The following is a 21,502-nucleotide window of genomic DNA, read 5'->3' on the forward strand; positions in this document are numbered from 1 at the left end:
TGGATCTGAAGTATGCACATACTCTTTTCTTACGTTAGAGCAGGGGTAGGCAACCTATGGCACGTATGCCAAAGGCGGCACACGAGCTGATTTTCAGTGGCACTCACACTGTGCCTGGGTCCTTGCCACCGGTCCGGGGGGCTCTGCATTTTAATTTAATTTTAAATGAAGCTTCTTAAACATTTAAAAAAACCTAATTTACTTTACATACAACAAAAGTTGAGTTCTTTATTATAGACTTATATAGAGAGACCTTCTACAAATGTTAAAATGTATTACTGGCACGCAAAACCTTAAATTAGAGTGAATAAATGAAGACTCGGCACACCACTTCTGAGAGGTTGCCGACCTCTGTGTTAGAGCATGGAAATATATCGTCTCTATGAGCAGTAGCTGATAAGTTCAGAAAGGAGGTTTGAGGACATTTATTTCATGGGGGGTTTTTTCACTGCACAAATGTGCAACTGTAGTACCACTGCATATTTTTGTATTTCGGAAAAAAAATATCAGAAAATACAGCAGTGAAATATCTTTTCTTTCAAGGAAAAAAACAGAGAGGCTGCTAATGTTTCGCATATTTGTCTGATGTGAGGCCATTGTCAGTACATCAGCATTTGACAGTAGCTGAATAGACAAAATGACTGCTTTTCCATTTGTACAGTTTGTTTCTGCTTTAAAACCAGATATGTCCATTATCATTATTATTATTATTGCATGCCCAAAAGTGTGCTGGATACTTTGCAGAAGTAAATGAGCCACAGTCCCGGCTCTGAAGAGTTTACTTAGTATTTTTGTGATATCTGTTATACAACAAGATGTTCAGGAAGTTCTATTTACTTCAACTAAATGGCTACTCTACTACATAATTTTTCTTAAATAGAAGGGAGAATTAGTATCATCATTCTATAAAATCATGTGTTGGGACTCCATGTGGATGCAGGAGGTCAGACTAGATGATCATGATGGTCCCTTCTGGCCTTAAAAGTCTGAGGACTGGACAATGTCAAACAATACACTCCTAATCATCACTTGGCTGGCAAGAAATGAAAACTTGATCACAGACAGGCACAGTTAATCCACAGACCCCTGCCTCTGTCCATGGATGGTTACTGGGTCGGGGTAAACTGGATCTTTAATGGAGGAGCACCAGAGAAAAATCTATTTCATACTTCTGTGAGCACAGAATGACCAGTGTTCATTAAGATTGCAATAGATGCCTTGTCCATTCACTCTGGAGGGAAGTTTATCTACACCACATCCCCATCACTAGCAATAGGAAAGATCCTGACCAAGTTTTTGAAAAATAAAGGTTTCATTTTCTTAATTAGCCATCTGTTGTCCTAGGCAAATATGGTGTCCATTCCATTTGCGGTTGGCGGTGAACATCATGAAAACCTTATAACATCAGATGATTCTGAACCCAGACTTCCTTTATCCTGACATTGCCTAGTCCCCAAGGATTCACTAATCTTGCATAATATTAACAGCCGGAATGTAACCAACTATGCTTCCTTCTCTTTATATTATTTTATTTATCTTCAAATTTTGTTACATTTTGTTCTTATTTTGGGGTGTCTTATTCCCCACATTTCATATTTTTACAAGCTTTGTGGTTCATCAATCCCTAATAGAGAAGAATCACTCTTCTATCAAATGCTTATTTATTTCCAACTATTCAGAACCTGATCTTGGAGATGTTACAAACACTGAACTGTTGGAAAATTAGACCTTTTGTGTGCACCCACATCAGTTTTTCCGCACAGCGTTTATAAAGATCTTTAGTATGCAATCATGTTACAGACTCATATGAGTTGAACATTCCATACAATTTAAAATAACTAGATACAAAGGGAGACCCTTAACTGACTTCTTGATATAATCGTTGGATTGAGCTGGTTCATTAAGGTCATCAAACAGGTGCTTTTACTGAGACTGCCATTTTGTTCTCCAGTATGTTAAGATCTAGTCCTTCTGGTTGCTAAGAAAACTTTCAGAATGTTAGCTGAGTATAGATTGGCTACAGACTGGAACAATAGTACTGAAAGATGTGAACTGCCCCTAATTCTATAACTCAACCATAGTTAAGATGGAGACTAGTTTACTATTTAGCAGCTGATTTGTCTAAGTGCTCTAAAATCCACATATTTACTTGGATTGTCTTGAAATTTGCTGTGCCTCGTGGGAATCCAGGATAGTTGTCCAAATTTGAGATTGTTTAATCCAATGGTTCGTGAGTTATACGTGTAATCAAGGCATGTGTAATCAAAATTTTACAGTTCTTTTAACTTCTCTTAACACTCATTTGGGGATCAAACTATAGCTTGATTTTTACCCAACAACTCAATAGATCTCAGCGAGTGCCTTGCACCCACTATTCCTTTTGAAGAAGCATTATTTTAAATGTTATTCAGGGTAAAATTTGGACCTACAAAGTGTCTAGGGTCAAGACGCTTGTACATATGTAGCAGGACTGAGGCTCTGTTGAAAGCGCGAGTGTTTGCAGATAGCCGGATATCAGAATAAGTTGATACGCTAAGTAAGATGGCCATTGAACCTGAGCAGCACCATGTGCGTCCTACCTGTGGCTGCTTTTTGAGAATGTGTTTTGTGCACATTAGTTGCTCTCTGGATACGTTCTGCAGAACTTGCTTCTGGAAATTTTGCCCTGTGAACAAAGTTTCTGGTTTAGGAGTCAATACATCAGAGTTCTCTAAAATCCACATGCATGCTCTGATTTTACTTTAGAAGTATCATCAAGGAAAATAGCATTAATTAAATAGAAGGAAGATGAAGGACACTAGTCTACAGCAGCATTAAGATAATGTAATCATGCCGTATGCTCCTCACCCATTTTCTGAACCAATGGGATTGAATGTGACCAAACCAAAGCAAGTAGCTGGACCTCTCATCCCGTTCAGCATGGTCAAAGTGGTTGCTGAGCATCAGGAAAGTATCCATAATGGAAAACTCTGTTCTAAGGACAGGTATTAGGTTGACATTAACTGTGATGCCAGGATACTGTGATCAGTCAAAACAGTAATTTGTTTATCTTGAAAAATAAACACAGAAAACAAATTTCAGCATTCTAAAATAACAAACCCCAGATAATATTTTCCCCACAAACTGCTATAAAATAATCAAGTAGTGCAGAAACTACAAGAACATTGAAAAACGGTGCTCTAACCCAAAAGACAGAATTTTTTAGACCTTTTTTCACCTCTATTAAAATGGAAATGCTGCCCCTTAACTCTTAACTCTGCCCCTGCTACTGCCCTGCAACTTTAATCCTACCTTCTTGGAGTGATCTCCCAGCTTGCCTTGACAGATATCGTAGCACTCTGTCTTTCCAGATCAAGCACTGTGGGGATGCAGCATAAGGATATAGCAGGAGAAACAGTCAGAGCTTGTCCTCACTGAGGCAAAAGTCACATTTAGGGCAGACTGAACAAGCATCATCTCTCCTATTCTTGACTGCCCCAGAGTTCCTAGATGTCACTACATGTTGACTTTTGTCCTAAGGATTCCCTCTGGAACATTGTGTATCTCTGACCTGTAGTGCACTGACATCATGTATGCTACCAGATTGCTCTGAATCCCCATAGCAGGAATAGACTATTGTGTTTCTCTACTTATACTACACACACAAATGACTACAGAAATGAGTGGTCCATGATCCCTTTGAGAGCAGATGCACCTCTCCTTATATCACAGTGTGATCTGTGGCAAACTGCTACAAAGTAATCCCTGCACCAGTCAATACAGCTGTCCCTAGCACTGTGAAGGGCAGTTGGAGTGCATAAAAAAAAGAGAGAATACAGTTCTGTGGGACTCAACATTCCCATATAAAATGCCACATATACTTAGTCATGCCTCATGTCTGCTTATTGTTGGACAGGCTGGGCTAAAACATACTTCTATATATCCCCAGTGGCCCTTGCCACGTCCAGGGGGCAGAGATAAGGTTAGAGGGCAGGGCTGGTATGCAGTTTAACTTGGTATTATCTGGTTTTCAGAAGGTTAAGTATAGATGCACTCGATGTTCTGGAAGGGTACAAGAAATGGACAGTCAACTGTAACTATTAAGGAAGATTTTGGGCAGTGAATTTATTTCAATATTGTGAAAACAACAAGGAGTCTGGTGGCACCTTAAAGACTAACAGATTTATTTGGGCATAAGCTTTCGTGGGTAAAAACCTCACTTCTTCGGATGCATAGAGTGAAAGTTACAGATGCAGGCATTATATACTGACACATGGAGAGCAGGGAGTTACTTCGCAAGTGGAGAACCAGTGTTGACAGGGCCAATTCAATCAGGGTGGATGTAGTCCACTCCGAATAATAGATGAGGAGGTGTCAATTCCAGGAGAGGAAAAGCTGCTTCTGTAATGAGCCAGCCACTCCCAGTCCCTATTCAAGCCCAGATTAATGGTGTTAAATTGGCAAATGAATTTTAGTTCTGCTGTTTCTCTTTGAAGTCTGTTTCTGAAGTTTTTTTGTTCAATGATAGTGACTTTTAAATCTGTAATAGAATGACCAGGGAGATTGAAGTGTTCACTTACTGGCTTTTGTATGTTACCATTCCTGATGTCCGATTTGTGTCCATTTATTCTTTTGCGGAGGGACTGTCCGGTTTGGCCAATGTACATGGCAGAGGGGCATTGCTGGCACATGATGGCATATATAACATTAGTAGATGTGCAGGTGAACGAGCCCTTGATGGTGTGGCTGATGTGGTTGGGTCCTCTGATGGTGTCGCCAGAGTAGATATGGGGACAGAGTAGGCAACGAGGTTTGCTACAGGGATTGGTTCCTGGGTTGGTGTTTCTGTGGTGTGGTGTGTAGTTGCTGGTGAGTATTTGCTTCAGGTTGGGGGGTTGTCTGTAAGCAAGGACTGGCCTGCCTCCCAAGGTCTGTGAGAGTGAGGGATCATTTTCCAGGATAGGTTGTAGAGTGTGGATAATGCTCTGGAGAGGTTTTAGCTGGGGGCTGTATGTAATGGCCAGTGGTGTTCTGTTATTGTCCTTGTTGGGCCTGTCCTGTAGTAGGTGATTTCTGGGTATCCGTCTTGCTCTGTCAATCTGTTTCCTCACTTCCCCAGGTGGGTATTGTAGTTTTACGAATGCTTGATAAAGATCTTGTAGGTGTTTGTCTCTGTCTGAGGGGTTGGAGCAAATTCGGTTGTATCTTAGGGCTTGGCTGTAGACAATGGATCGTGTGATGTGTCTTGGATGGAAGCTGGAGGCATGTAGGTATGTATAGCGGTCAGTAGGTTTCCGGTATAGGGTAGTGTTTATGTGACCATCACTTATTTGCACTGTAGTGTCCAGGAAGTGGATCTCTTGTGTGGACTGTTCCAGGCTGAGGTTGATGGTGGGGTGGAAATTGTTGAAGTACAGGTGGAATTCTTCAAGGGCCTCCTTTCCGAGGGTCCATATGATGAAGATGTCATCAATGTAGCGCAAGTAGAGGGGGGGCACTAGGGGACGAGAGCTGAGGAAGCGTTGTTCTAAGTCAGCCATAAAAATGTTGGCATACTGTGGGGCCATGCGGGTACCCATAGCAGTGCCACTGACTTGAAGGTATAAGTTGTCCCCAAATCTGAAGTGGTTGTGGGTGAGGACACTGCAAATAAGACTCCTTGTTGTTTTTGTAGATACAGACTAACATGGCTACCCCCTGATACTTTTCAATATTGTGGTATCTACTGGGCCTAATGCTGATTTAAATGTTAACATTAACTATTTTGCTGCTGATCAAAGCGTGTAAGAAATGATAGATATGACTACTATGAAGATCTGCACAATCTAGTGTTTGAAACCAAGAGTGGGTGGTGCTTAGGAGATACCACCACTTACAGTTTTTTCCAAGCTGACCCATGGAGCCAGTAAGTCAGGGGGAAGAGGGAGATGAACCCAGGGTCATATCCAACCCCAGCTAATAGGGAGCTGTCCCACATAGCCAGGCTAGAATCTAAGCACCACCAAGGCAAGCCAAGACCAAGGACCACAGCAGGGTATCTGAGCCCCACTAAGAGGGCATCAAGCCCATGTTGCTCAGCAGACAGCCTGAGTCTTAAAATATGTTTAAAAGCTATTGCATCTATCCTAGCTTCAACAAGAACATTCACTAGTTTTTACTAGGTAATATGATCATCCTGTCTGTCAAGTTCAGTTTCTGTAAAAGGGACAGTGGTATCCAGAGGTTCTACAGCATCCAATGTCACTACTGTTACTCTAATAGGTATGTTGATGAAAAGCCCTGATGCACAACCAAAGGAAATTCACACACAAACATGCTTGTGAGTCAGATTTAATAGTCCTGGTGACCTCTTTCCTTCTGAGAAGAAGTTACGTGCATCTGGTGTTACCTCTTCGTCAGGAAGGCACAACTAACTGTGTGTCCAGACAACACAGAATTGTTAACCTGTATTTATTCTGATACAGCTACCTACAGAAGATCTGCCAAGTTTAGGGTTACCATACGTCCGGTTTTTCCCGGACATGTCCGGCCATCCGGGGGGAATTGCCAAAAAGCCGAACATGTCCGGGAAAAATGCCGGCCGGGCACTTCCCCTCCCGCGGCTGCTCTGCTCCTCCCCTGACTCTTCGGCTCTGTTTAAGAGCCGAGCCGCCCGAGCGCTATGGGCTTCAGGCAGCCCCCTTGCCTCCGGACCCCAGCCGCCGGCCGGGCACTTCCTCTCCCAGGCTCTGGCGGCGCAGGGTCCGGAGGCATGGGGGCTGCCTGAAGCCCATAGCGCTCGGGCGGCTCGGCTCTTAAACAGAGCCGAAGAGTCAGGGGAGGAGCAGAGCCTCCGGCCGTGGCGGCTCTGCTCCTCCCCTGACTCTTCGACTCTGTTTAAGAGCCGAGCGCTACGGGCTTCGGGCAGCCCCCATGCCTCCGGACCCTGCGCTGCTGGAGCCCGGGAGGGGAAGTGCCCGGCCGGGGGCGCAGGGTCCGGAGGCATGGGGGCTGCCCGAAGCCCGAGCGCTACCGGCTTCACGGTTTGCCGGGCAGCCTCCAGACCCTGCGCCCCCGGCTGGGCGCTTCCCCTCCCGGGCTCCGCTGCGCTGGGGAAGCGCCGGCTGGGGGCGCAGGGTCTGGAGGCTGCCTGGCAAACCGTGAATCCGGTAGCGCTCGGGCAGCCCTTTTCGCGTGGCTGGGAGTGGGAGGGAGGAGGGGGCGGGGAAGGGGCGGAGTTGGGGTGGGGCTGGGGGTGGGGAAATGGGCGGGGCCAGGGCCCCGTGGAGGGTCCTCTTTTTTTATTTGTTAAATATGGTAACCCTAGCCAAGTTGAATTCATCAAGGCTCTCCTTCTTGAAGATGAGGTTTAATATGTCTTTCAGAAGGTTCCAGCTGGTTCTGTAAAAAGGCTGCTAAAGAGATAAAGGACATCAAAGTGTTTAGAGGAGGGTGTGTCTACTTTCCTCTGGAGCCATTGAGACAGATCACTATCACGCAAATAAGGCAGCTTTCATAAAGACAAGATGCTGCATTCCGTAGTGAACAGAATTTCCAGAAGCCATAAACCACACAACAAAAACCATCTCTGACAGTTTAATATTATCTATATTTTCTCATGCTGAAGAATGCTCAACATCTGGCAGTTTTTCTCTTTTTGCTTTTTTCAGGTACTGATCATTGGCAAACTTTATTTCTCTCCTTGCTTACTATTTAGGATACAGGTTGCAATTCTTTCTACAGCTTATCTAATTGTTATCTAATTTTGCATTTTGCAGCTCCTATTCAGCATGCTTGGGAAGGCTGTAAAATATGTAAACACAAGTAAATTTGCCCTTTCAGGAAAATTCAAACACATTTTGCAAGCAGTCATAAAAATGTAAAAATATTTCCAGTTTGTAGACTAGCGAATTTTTGTACCATTCGAATAATAATGTTCTGCAGAAACTTTTGCTCTTTGTCCCAGAACCCTGCTTTCAAATGAATGCTGTCCTTTAAGCTAAACTGAATAGCAAAACAGATTAAATTAAAACTTGCAGGCCTTATGTTAAAGTCTTTTACTAGTCAAACCAATGCTGCTAGTTCAGACAAGATCCAGATAAGAAAAGAGTTTTATAGCAAGAGTTTAACATTATTAATTTCAATGCATTGAATTCTTATCTGCCTCCCCAAATTTTTTCAACAATGTTCAACTCTTCTCCAAAGGTGGTTCGACTTTGCCTTTTTATGCAAATTTCCCAGGTGATTCTCTTTAAGTCAAGGGGAGTTCGATTGGACTGTAAAGTAGGAAGCTTTTAAAAAATCTATTCTGAAGGAGTTCATTTGAATTAGACTGGAAGTGGTAAAAGTAATAGCCACTTTTTATAACTTTAAGATTATGTACAGTTGCAGCTTTGTTTGACAAATTGTATCATATAATGAAAACAATTCAGTACAAGGACCAACCATTATGGAAAGGCTAATAAATTGCTCATTCCAAATACTAATACTGGATTTCCTAATATCCAAAGATTGTCATGATGGGTTATTTTATGCATCAGAGACATATTGACCATAAGGAAAAATCTTTCCTTTTTTCCCTATAGCTGCCCTCTCAACTAGAGGGTTCACTCCCTCCTAGACAGAACAGCCAAAAAAGAGCCTGTGGCAAACATCTGCCAGACCATCTTTCTGGATGTCTTTAATTATATTTCAAAAGACTGTACAAGTGCCATAGCATGCTACTGTGCTTGGTTATCCCTAAGACTGTCCTTTCTGCCTCTTGTCACAGACATTTCTAGATTTTCCCCTCATCTGGGATATGCCATCCTCTGATTTGTAGTAACACAGAGAATTAGAGGAACCCAGAAGCAAGATTATCTCTGAGTTAGCTGTTTCTCCTTTCTGGAACAAAGCTTCTATATTACAATATACTATATACTTTCCTCCATATTGGGGCGACCCTTCTTTTTCAGTACTTATTTTTATCCTTGTGAAAAGTTAGCTTTTCCACTTCACACTAGGTTTATTTCTGTTACTTGCTGGTGGGCCTTAGAGGCATTCCAAATCTTTGCAAGTCTCTCTAGAAACTATTTCAACTTATTTTTCACAAAAGAAAATAGGAAAAAAGTAAAAACAAGAATTGATCCTATCTACTAAATTTGAAAAAATTTTCCCTGAGGAAAGTTCGCAGTCATCGTCCAGACAAAAGTATAGTGCATTTCTACTATTGTATTTAGTTTTTAACTTGTTCCATATTTGGCAGTGTTTCACTTTGTACTTCTTTTCTTTGCATGTTTTTTACTGTTCTCACTTTTGCCTTTGAAATGTTATGTTACTTGACTACTATTTCAGTTTCCCAAGAATCTCTTCATAGGATGTAGTGTTGTTTAGTGGGTAAATAAGAGAATTGTGAGCCCAAACTCCTAGGTTTTACTCCTGGCTATCCCACTGGCTTGCTGTGTGGTCTCAGGGAAGTCACATAATCCTTCTCTGTTAACCCTTCTTTTAAACGCTTATTAAAGTACTTTTTTACTGTGCCTCATTGGCATATTTTAGGGCTGGTCCACACTAAGCCCCCAGTTCGAACTAAGATACGCAACTTCAGCTACGTGAATAACGTAGCTGAAGTCGAAGTGTCTTAATTCGAACTTAAAGGTACTTACCGCGGGTCCACACGCGGCAGCCAGGCTCCCCCGTCGACTCCGCCTACTCCTCTCGCAGAGCAGGATTACCGGCGTCGACGGCGAGCACTTCCGGGATCGATTTATCGCGTCTAGACAAGACGCGATAAATCGATCCCAGAAGATCGATTGCTTGCCGCCGAACCAGCGGGTAAGTATAGACGTACCCCTAGTTGATATTACAGTTCGCCTGAAGTCTGTTGATGATGTATAATTCATGGCAAAGGCAAATTGATAAGAGGGTTTTGAAAAAAAGTAAATGTATGCTAACACAATGACCAGCTGAGATGGAAATTGGATAGTTCTTGTAATGGGGACATGGACTTTGGTGTTTCCTCCAGATGTTACTCCTGATCAAGCTCTCTTTTATGGAAATGTTACTGTCACCTACCCTGATATGATAATGAACTCTAACAGCTTGGTCTTGATAAGCAGAGCAGGTGAGAAATATGGTGAGACTTCTCTGGACAGTAGGGAGAGGCAGTCAGGTTGTCCAGGGAATTATCACAGAGGGACTAGATTTGTAGGCATGTAAGGGGTTCTTTTCTTCTGCTTGTATGTTAAGGGGAATATACCTCATTGGGATTTAAAAGTTTTCAGATGAGGTTTGCTAGGCAAACCATTTCTTTTGTTTCAATATCATTTTCTCTCTACTTTTAATAAATCTTTTTTAAGAAGACCACAGTTGTATAGGATAACTCACATACTTGGCCCCAAAGAAACATGAACCCATCAGTCTCCCTAAGGAGAGTAGCTGAAGGGAATTTCAGCAACCTAACTTTTTATTCAGAGTCTTGGTCAGACGGGGTCCGGGCAGAGGTGTTCTCTCCCATTAAGATGTCTTGCAAAAGACTGGAGGCAATTGAGTACAAGGGGAGAAGCCTAACGACCAAGGAGAAGATGTGAGTGAGTGGGGAGTGGGGGTGAATGACAAAGGCACTTCCAGATCCATGTATGACAGACCCTATACTATATAAATGAAAAGTGTTTATACTGCTGAAGAGCCTACCCTTCTATTCTATTCTATTCTAAATCAGTTTTTATACTGCTCTCCTCACAGTAATGTTTAAGCACCGTCCAATAGTGCACATCTGTCATATATTGTTTGTTCTCTCATCCTTTCCCCAGAGGAAGAAGCATGTGCAGTGAACTGTCTTTTGGTAGGGTTTTTGTGTTGAAGACCCAAACGTACCTATTGCTATGTGCTTACATTGCAGAAGGAAAGGTCAGAGAAATGTGCCTTACACTTGGCGCAGAAATAAGTGAGGTCTCTGATGGTCTATAGTTCCTGGGGGATTTCATTCCACAGTCTCAGGCTGCCTTTGGAGAAAGTTTTGTCTCAGAGAGTTGAGCTTTATTCTTCCCTTGAGATAAGGTTTGATTTTGAAATTTAGCTTGCTTTTTTTTTATAATGCTTCCAATGAAATTTAAAGCTTTACTGTAATTCTCTTATAGTTAGAAATATTAGTTTTATCAGTGTTTGAAACTTCATCATTGAAATAAATTTGGGTTTTTTTTCTATTTACTCATTTTCTCCAGTACCTTAAAAAAAAAAAAAAAAAAAAGGTGGAGGGGGGAAAAGGAGCAAAAAAATTTCTCTCCAAGTCCCCGAGAGAGAAGATATTTAATACCTTTTAAATTACAAAATAGAAGACAGGTTGGTGTGTTCAAATGGAAATACTTTAGTTTAAATGTCTATACTTTATAGAAGCATTTAGAATTTACTATCCATTTTCAGCATTTTTATTTGCTCTAATAAAATAAAAAAGTATCCTAATCATAACTGCTGTACAGTGTGTTTAAATCTGATTTAAAGATGATAATTTGATTGGCTATATAATATGTGGTAGTTGCATTATACTCAGCTGAAAGAACTCTGAGACTATTGTACTTGTGTTCATTACGCTAGCTTTGTGACTTCAAGAAGAAAAAACAGGTATCTGAATGTGAGCAAGAAAAACAAAAGGATAGAAAAAGAACAGGCAGAACAGATAAAGAATGAGTAGGATAAGTGAGTGCTTTACAAATGAAAGCAGATGTATGAAATTACAAGCTGTCGGATCAGCAACGGAAATGAAGATGATAAAGTGGTTCCCTACGCAGATTATAATTATTCATTTTGCCCAGTCCTGCATCTTTTCCCCATAATTCTCTTGGGGGGAGGGAGAGGTACAGGAGGAGATGAGGTTTACTCACATGAAAGAAAAAAAAATCAGATGGTAAGTCTGCATGGTCACAAAACAATAATTTATTTTGGCTTTTTTATTGTATCAGAATAACTTTGTTCTGCAAGGATATTTTCTCACTTAGGATTCTGATTGGTAAAGTTCTCAAAACAGTAAAGTTTCTTTACAATTTATTTACAATTAATGTTGTTGGAGGCAGTCTGTATGGTGCACAGTATAAGCATCATTAATAGGCACTGCTTTGACAGCTGTAGCAGATGGATTGCCTGAATTTAGATAGAGCAAAAAAAATGAAGTAGTTTACATAGACCTGCCTGAAAAGATGTGTTTAATAATTGCACTCATAATTAGGTTGATTTGCCAAAAAAGAGAGAGAGCAAGCAAACAACTACACGGTGTACTTAGGTTAGAATGGAAATGTACACATCTATTTACAATGGGAGATGAACTTCAGGCAGAGAAAAGTCTCCTGTTCAAGTCACAAAATTCTAAGAGGTATGTTAAAAGTATTTAAAACTAAAAGCAAGAATTCAGAATCCTTAGCTGTTGCTCAGTATTTTCAGACATTTCTCTGGGATTCTCCAACAGGTAAATGTAAGGAACATGAACAGCAGAGACCCAAATATTTCACAGACTAATGTTAAATGAGGTCTTATCAAAAACAGATTTTTAATTAATCTAAAGAGAACAAAAAGTGATAGATGTCTGTTTAATAATATCTATTTGAAGAGCATACAGGGTATTTTAGTAAAGAATAGTTGTGGGGGAAAGTGTTTCTTCATGAAAGAGAACATAATTGCATAGTGAATCTCAGAGTGCCCCATGGAAGTCAATGGGAACTTTAACATTGACGTCCATGGGCACAGGATCAAGCCCACACAACACATAAGGCTTGATTCTGTAACCTCTTCCTTGTGTTAAGCAAAACTTGAGTTCAGAGGGTCTGTTTGTACTCATCATGAGGAAGTGCTGCTAAATCTGCCCATGATGGATGTGTAGAAAAAAATGTTTCCTTTAGAAGACCAAAATATGTGTGTGTATTCCCCTTTTTTTATTTTTATTAATTTTTATTTTTTAGTGATCTCAAGTAATTATCAGACCTGTTTGGGACTTCTGATGCATTATCCACCTATAGGAGATGTACACTCACTCATCCTAAGAGCACTGTTTCTCAGAGATCCAAAGGTAAGATACCCATTGCTAAATATTACCAGTACAGGAAATAAACCTCTTTAATAAAACATTCCAAGTGCTACAAAATGTTAATGAGACACAGTATCCTACATTTGGGGTGGGGGGGGGACGACTTTTTCAAAGAGCTACTTCTGGAAACTGCCACATTCTTCCTCATTGACTACTCATGGGGAGAATTGTCTGGTGAAATTAGATTATGGTTCCCCCAGGTCCTAAGTGGTCATCTTCTGCCATTGTGCTAAGCAAACAGCTCCAGTAAGTCAAATAACTACCCAGTAAAGGTTTTCCCCACTCGTCAGTAGTTCATACTTGTCAGTAGTTCATATTCTTCACAGAGGACCACATGCCAAAGTATACTTACAGGGCTATGGTAATATATATTTATATTTAAAGTGTAGGGTAACGTAAACTGTCTAGAAGTCATAGCACAATTTCCTAGTAGACTTTTATACATGTGATTTATTAATTCTGCAAGCTAACCATAGCTGCGCCTAGGGGGTCAGTAGCATCCAAATGTTGTAGGATGTCATTTTTTTCATTAAAAATGAGATTCACTCTTAGTCTTCAAAGTTTCACACAGATTTTATTTACACTTGTTAAAGTGTATTTTACTACTGTAATGTTTCTGACATCAGTAAAATTACTGATCTACAGGTTTTTTTTAAAAAAGAACACGGCAGCTTTAGAGCTAACCTTATATTTAAAATAAAGTATTTGAGTTAATGCTGTGGATGACAGTCTTCTCGGTATCTGGATCCTTAGCAGTTCTCAGAAGTTGTGCTGCCAGCTTTAGGATTGTCTGAGCATGTCACATCACTAGGCTGCCAATGGACAGTCTAAGATAGCTTCCTTCAAGTCACCTCTGAATAGAAGAATTTCTGCACTTTTATCAGTTGGTGACTGTCTGTCTTCTGCAAAATGTCATTAGATTCTGACATGTATTCTTTTATAGTTTAAGAAAAATTGTCTCCTTGTTTCTGTGTCGGTTTTCTGCAGAAATCTGTGTCCTCACAGCTGCTTGCCTCATTCCTCTTGTGCATAGATTTCTTTCAAGATGAGAAGTAAAATCCGTCATCTCACTGATGCTTAGGAAAGTTTGTAATATTAAGTTTGTTTTTTTAAGATTTAGGCAGCAGACTGTGAAATCAAACTATTCAGCATTTACATTCTTGCCTTCTCTTTTCAAAACAAAGCAGAAATATTTTTAAAGGGAAGATGTTGAGGGGAGGGGGAAGAAATTGTGCTAAGCCATCAAACTGAATCTGGCACATGTTGTTTAATTCAGCAAAAAGAATATGTTGGTACATGAGACTAATTTAATAATGATTAAAAATTCTCAAGCTGCCCTCTGTGCCAGCTCAGGCAATGTGTGTATAGATCTTCCTACTAGCAGATGGGGCCAACCTCCCACCCCCTGACTCCCTGACTTCTTGCTCAATTGTTTTCCTGTCTCCAGCAGATGGAAGCTGACAAGCTAAAGACAAGGCCCACCCAATCTGAGCCTCATGAGACTTCAGTTTCATGCTAAACATCCTCATGCGTGCTTTTGAGGTGGTGGTGTGTAGGGTGCACGTAGCTATGCGTTGGAGTGAAAAGCAGGCTGTGTCCATCCTGCAGTGTTTAGCTCCATGTCACAGTGAAAGGATCTGGCAAGGGGAAGCAGCAGGGAAAGGCTCCAGCAGCGGGGAGATGCCAGAGCCTTTCCCCTCTGCTGGAATCTTTCCTAGCTGTGTAGGAAGGCTCCGGCAGTGGGGAAGCAACGTGACCCTACACTGCTAAAAATAGTTGTGTAGACGTGGGAGGCACTACTTGAGTATGTAGAGAGCTATGTAAGGTGTAAACCTTAAGATTCTGGCATTGTCTTTACTCACCGTCTAAACTGTTCCTAACCGTGCCTCACTGTCTACACTGCTCTTTATACCCATGCTAGGGGGGCATGCAGTGTATGTACTCTTCATGCCTCTGTAAGTGTAGACATAGCCTAAGAGAGGTCTGGACATATTTCTTACCTTACCTTTCAAATAGTCCTCTGTTCAGTGAGAAGAGCCTGCATGAAAATGAGCCTTTCATCCCTAATTGTATTGCCATGTGGATAACGATAATTAAGACCATTCCCCATTTTCTACGTAAGATGATTTCCGCCGCTACTTGTCACGAAGTGATCCTCCTTTTTTTGTCTGTCCTCACAAACACAAATGAAAAGTGCCTTCACATCCACTGTATGGCTGTGCTTGTCTACCTGAACAGAACTCTGGAAGTTAGAAAGAAGATCTTCCCAGAGGTGATGATGATTGATTATTATTATTTTGATATATGCAGTCCGGTGAAGCCAAGCCACAGCGTTCTTATCAACAATGTTCAAGGCCCTAAGACCTCCAGAAAGTTGAGTCATTTTGCAGTCCTCAACAATGTGTGAGAATGAAGAGCCCTAAGAAAGGCTTAATAGCCTCTCACATGACATTGGCTTGCTAGTTTCAAGACTGCATTAAAAAAAGCTATGCTTGCTGGGATAAAGAGGCCAAGCTTGTTCTCAAGGACCTTTCCTTAAGAACAGTTACCTCTTGAGCTGAGAGAGGGGATATATACTCCCTTTACCTGTTCCTTATTTTCCCTAGACAAACTTTAAGGCTCATCTCTGTGTCCTTAAGCACATGTGAGTTAAACCCAGTTTCTAAATGAGTTGGGATTCGTTAGTAGTGGTTTGAATTCTGTGTTGTGGAAGACTTACATATTAAATATTGTATAAGTCCATCATAATTGCCATGGAATGAAAGAAAAGAACAAAAAGAAAGGAGTTCTGTGGTTGTTACACAAGGATGTATGCATCTATATCTGCAGCCTTTTGGGTCACCGAAACTCCAGAAGTCTGTATGGGGCTGTGCGCTAGTACACATGGGAAAATTAAGATGTCCTCTCTGCTGCAGGTGTAACAATAGTTTAATTCTTCCTTTCTCCCTGAGGGGAGAGGCAAAGAGAGGCTAGAAGGCTCTGCACAGTAGTGTAACCTGGAAGTTACGACTAGCAAATTCAGTACTTGCTGACTTCTCTACCCCTTAAGGCTTTCCTGTGCACTTCCCATTAGGAACAGTAGATGCAGAAGGCAAATTAGTTTCAATGCAATTTGCCTCCCCTGAGCTAGGGCAGGTTCCCTATAAGGTTTCTTCCGAGGCTTTCTATGCTTTTAATTGTGCCGTCCCATGGAGCTTCCACTGCACTCTATGGGCAATTGTTCATGGTCCAGTATGATTTGTTTCACATAGCAAGTGTGCTCAGTGTCTTGTAAACATGTAAGGGAGACCTGGTCTCTATCCGTTGGAGCTTGAAATCTCAACTGGACAGACAGTGAAGTTCAGAAGTGTAATGGGAGGAGCAGGGTTTCAGCTTGAAAGCAGTGTAGGTACTTTACTAGTAAAGTAACATGTATTTCTTTGGGAGGTTATCCTTGAAAGATAGCTAAATACCAAATAATATCACTCTTGGGGAGTTTTTCTTGCAATCTAGACAAAACTGTAGAAAATGTTATGTGGGGAACAGTCTTGCCATAGCCTCTGGGGAATGGAGTAGATGGACCTAACTAATGTGGCTTTTCCAGCTCTGGATCTATGATTCTGTAGTCAATCTGAATTTGCCTTTTCTTCATTGCATCCCATTCCTCCTCTTTATACCCCCTGGTATCAATGTCACATCCTTCCCCTGTTTTCTTGTTGAGGATTGATGGTAAGGTTTTGGCCTGATGGCCCTCTCACTTTTTGTTGACTGAAATTTATAACTGTCCTTAGTGGAAGAGCCTGGAAGTGTCCTGGAAACAGAGCATACAGCTCTGTAATAGCCAACAACAAGTTAATGCAACTCCTTCTGAGGGGAAGCACAGAAGACTTCATATTTACAGAGCCACACTTGGGCCTACATAGTGCCCAAAGTGCATTTGATTATCCCCAGTTGTTAAGAAAATCTGGAATTCAAACTTGAAATTTGAAATCTGTGTTATTGCCCCCTCTCAGGGCTACACTATGAACTCACTTAGCAAGACACTTATTCCGAATTTCCAATTCTTCAGTAAGCAGTAAGTCTTCCCAGTTATATCTACCAATGGGATTTCTATCTATTTAGGGTTTTTCAAAATAGAAAGTTATGTGAAAACTGACTTTATATGTAAAAGTGTGTGTGTGTGTGTGGTGAGAAACTGGAGCAATAGTAGGAATTGTTCTTGTAATATACCCAAAGGAATTGATTGTAGGTGTGTCTCTGAATAGAAGACCCCAAAGGTACCTAAGTTTTTCCATATTTTTTTCTCCACATCACCACTGTTGGGTAGTGCTGTGAATTTTCAAAGCAAATACTGTTAGATGAAGAAGTAGAGATGTTGAGGGAGGGCAGTCAGAAGAATACAAAGTGATTAAAAACATAGTTCTAACTAGAGTTGTTCAAATAAAAAAAAATTAAAAAACCCAATTAGAAATAAAAGTCATCGAAAATGTGAACATATTGTGTTCCTTAAATAACCAGATGTTCTCTCCCTCCTGAAGGCAGTCAGGGCTCGGAATAAAAGGTTTAAAACTATTGTTTTAAGTTAACTGTGAATTTTGCAAATCTGTTTTTACCCTTTAGCAAATAAAATTCTAATACAGCAACATAAGCAAAGTAATTTTCATCTTTGGGTATTCTTATTTGTATGGTGGTTTGTGTTGAAGTGTTAACCTGATCACAGTGACTTATTACAAAACTAAAGCACTACATAGAACATTACCATTTTCGATTACATACTAAGAACCTGACAACCGTCCTTTGTTCGAGAGCTTACAGTATTTATCCAAAATATTTCTGCAAAATAAAAGTTTGTCTGCAAACCTTTTAGCAGGAATGGTTGTATTACTTGTGAGCAAGCTAGTTAGAAATAAGACAGTTTTATTCAACTCTGAAGTGTTACTACTCAATAACAGTCTATTAAAATATAATTTAAAATGTTATATTTGGCTGTTTAAAATTAACTCTTTTTCCATCACACACAAAATTCTGGTTGGTCTGATTTTTTTTTTCAACATAGTATTTTAAGAAATTTAGTAACATTTTAAAATAATGGTTCAATATATTAATGGTGAATTACAACTGAATCCTTGCGAAAGTACACATGGCATCTCAAAGATGCTATATTAGTTAATCATAACTGATATTACAGTGACTACCTTAGAAAGTAAGCAATAATATATGATTTTAAAGTCATGATCCTACATATAACGACCAGCTAGAGGAATTTTCATTTCCGCCTTCAACACTCATTATGATCTGAGCAGTAAATGGCAGGAGAAAAAAATTACATTACTGAGATTGTGAACTGAGCTGTTTGTACATTATTTTCAGTTGAATTTTCTTCTTAAGTAGCTGCTGCCACATCTCAAGAGTTTTCTCTGAGCTGGTTTCATGTGCCTGAAAGGCTGTTTAGCTTCACTTTCTTCTTCTTCAGATAAATTCTTTTCTATACACTCATTAGCTGAGGTGCTTCTGAATAGCTGGAACTATTCTTTGAAAGCTGCCGTTATTTCAGAATTGTTTGTTTCAATGTTTGTGAAAGGAGAGGAGCAGGTTTTCGTTTGTTTTGTTGGTTAGCACTGTGTGCAATCTGTCATTAATTACCACTCTTTAATGACCAAATTGTGGCCAATCAGAAGTTAGTCTCTTTCAGCATTTGGACATTAGCAACTCATTAATTAATATTTACTCAAGAGGTGGAATTTTGATATCTAGTATATAATGGCTAGTTTATCAGTTTAGAGTAATAGCAGCTACAGTTGTCTCCCTCCTCCCCAAATAATTCTTTATAATGCTTATAATTTATATTTTTAAATAATGTATGCTGTTCAGCCATGAGTCAGCTGACTCATTTCCAGGAGGCTGAAAACTGGGCATTGGCTAAGTTTTTAAAGTGCTCTGTGCTGATGGGGAGGTAAGAAAAGAAGGATTTTTAAACACTTGACGACTAGATGACCAGGAGTTTTCAGTGGCTCAAGTCCCAGCCCAACTCAGCTTGCTTCTCTAGTCCTCCTGATACAGTTCCCTCACTAGCAGCTAAGGCCAGAAATCAATATTGGGGAGGCAGAAGGCCAGAAGTGAGACAGAAATGAGGTATGCACCATGGGTGAACTTGTAGGGAAGGCAATCAGGTGGGAAGTGTGAGGTCACCAGTGCACTCGAAAGAGGGCAAGATGTTCTTGCCACTGAGTGATGGGTTTGAGGTAGGGTAAGAAGGCCTGTGTGATTTTGACAGAAAGGAAGATAGTAGAAAAATACTACTAATAGAGAAGAGGAAGTTAGGAGAAACTAAAGACAAATGAATTTCTCTTTAGCTTTTCAATGGTAGAACATGGAGAACCCTGATATTTGCCCTTAGTGTGTGAAGCATTATGATTCCATATATTTAACAAATATATATACATTTTAAGGACTAAAAGTATGAAGGGTACTTCAGCCTCTAGCTTTATACACACAGTAAATTCCTGGCACATTAAAGCATTTAGATGGTTAACCACCTGATTTACATATGTAATAAGGTAGTTGTAATCTAAATACTATTGTTTGCCTTCCCAGTTATATGTGCTTGCAATTGACTGCCAGCCCCAAATAGGAGGACAGTTTTCAAAATGTAATCCTAAAATTATAAATATACGTTCATTTTAAAACACAATTGTCTTGAGTTTTCAAGTTCAGCTCCTGTGTTGTCTTTCACTATTAGAACAAAGGTGTTACAGGCAGCTACCAGTTTAATGAAACAGTGTTTGGAATAGCCATATTGTCATAGGCCCGTATAAAAGTAATATATGCACAGTGAGTCCATAGTTACTATTCATTTACATATATTTAATTTAAAACCAACATATCCCAGGCACTTTTTCAAATATTTTGATATATTAAAAAATGAAAGAGTCAGTATTCATAATAAAAAGACTTACCCATCCTTGCCAAAATTGATCCCCATCTTCCCAAATATGCCAGTCATTTAATCAACCTATCATAACTTAGCCTTCCCTGCCATAGCATCTTTTATAGGTCTCAACCAGTATTTTCAGGAAAAGCCTTGGAAAATAGAGTGCTCAGAACTAATCAATACCATGGATCCTTCATAGCCGCCCTCCCCTTTAAGCCAGGGGCCTGTTACCTAGAGCACCTGCATCAGTCATCAGAACCCTGGTGGTAACACATGAAGTGGAGAGGCAGTTTCTTAGCTAGCTGAATATATTTGTGATGGTATCATTTATATTGTCAGTTTCTTCATAACACTGGGTGGATGGACATCTTAAGTAACTAATAGCATGCAAATATTATGACAATCCACCTAATCAGCAAGTGTATTTAAATAGAAATGGAGATTTGGGGAACTCAGAGTATCACAGAATAATTCCTGAAATTAGTTGAGAAATTGGGGTGGGTTCAGCGAAGAACCACAAGAATGATTTAAAAGGATTAGAAAACATGCTTTATCATAGTAGACTCAGAACTCAATCTATTTAGCTTAACAAAGCAAAGGTTAAGGGGTGACTTGATTACAATCTATAAATATCTACGTGGGGAACAAATATATAATAATGGACTCCTCAATCTAACTAAGAAAGGTATAATGTGATCCAATGTCTGGAAGTTGAAGCTAGCCAAATTCAGACTCTAAATAAGATGTAAATTTTTAATAGAATAATTAACTACTGGAACAATTTACCAAGGTTCGTGGTGGATTCTCCATCCCTGACCATTTGTAAATCAAATTGGATGTTTTTTTCTGAAAGAGATGCTCTAGGAATTATTTGGGGGAAGTTCTATGGCCTGTGTGATACAGCATATCAGACTAGATGATCACAATTATCCCTTCTGGCCTTGGAATCTATGATTTGGATGCCGCTGTACAAACCATGGTGTGCTTATAGTCAAGTGATATCAAAGCAAGAGTATGGTAGTGTTCCAATAGTAAGGAATTAAGCAGCACAATTACTGTGCCATAACTAATTTGCCTGTCCTTTATATTTCTATAAAGCAATATATACAATTGCCACATAAAAATCTTGGTGAACTAATGGCTAGTCAAAAAAAAACATTACACATGTTGATAACTTCATGATCCCAAACATTTTTTTAAAAGTCCTTGAATTTTCTGACTGCTGGGTACCCAGGCAACCTTAATTCTGCCCATATAGAGATACCCTGGCCAAAAAAAGCAGTACCGAGGGGGTATTAAATGTAGAGATGTGGTGTTTGGGGACATGGGATTATTGGGGAAGAATTGGAGAGGACATAAATAGGTAGGGCAGAAGTTATTTTTCTGTACTCCTCTGACTTTGGTTAGGGATTCATTACCACAGTGAAGCCCCATCCTCTAATAAGCGAGGTTTCCCTATGGTGAGGTAGAAGGACAGGGGAGAAAAAGACTGGAGGTGAAATTATTTTTGGGTATTTTAATGCCAAACTGCAAACTGATTTTTAAAGACTGAATGTTTTTCTTCTTTGAACAGGGAGAAATAA

The 21,502-nt window shown here is 40.1% G+C and overlaps 1 protein-coding gene across 1 annotated transcript in view; it reads left to right on the forward strand.

Annotated features, from left to right (window-relative positions):
* Positions 1 to 21,502, forward strand: part of TBC1D5 (TBC1 domain family member 5) — a 491,706-nt gene that overhangs the window by 367,572 nt on the left and 102,632 nt on the right. Inside the window, exon 17 of the mRNA XM_065398859.1 lies at positions 12,885 to 12,991. Within this exon, the coding sequence (XP_065254931.1) occupies positions 12,885 to 12,991 (107 nt within the window). The remainder of the gene's footprint in view (positions 1 to 12,884; positions 12,992 to 21,502) is intronic.

Source organism: Emys orbicularis, chromosome 2 (assembly GCF_028017835.1).
Source record: "Emys orbicularis isolate rEmyOrb1 chromosome 2, rEmyOrb1.hap1, whole genome shotgun sequence".
Taxonomy (NCBI): domain Eukaryota; kingdom Metazoa; phylum Chordata; order Testudines; family Emydidae; genus Emys; species Emys orbicularis.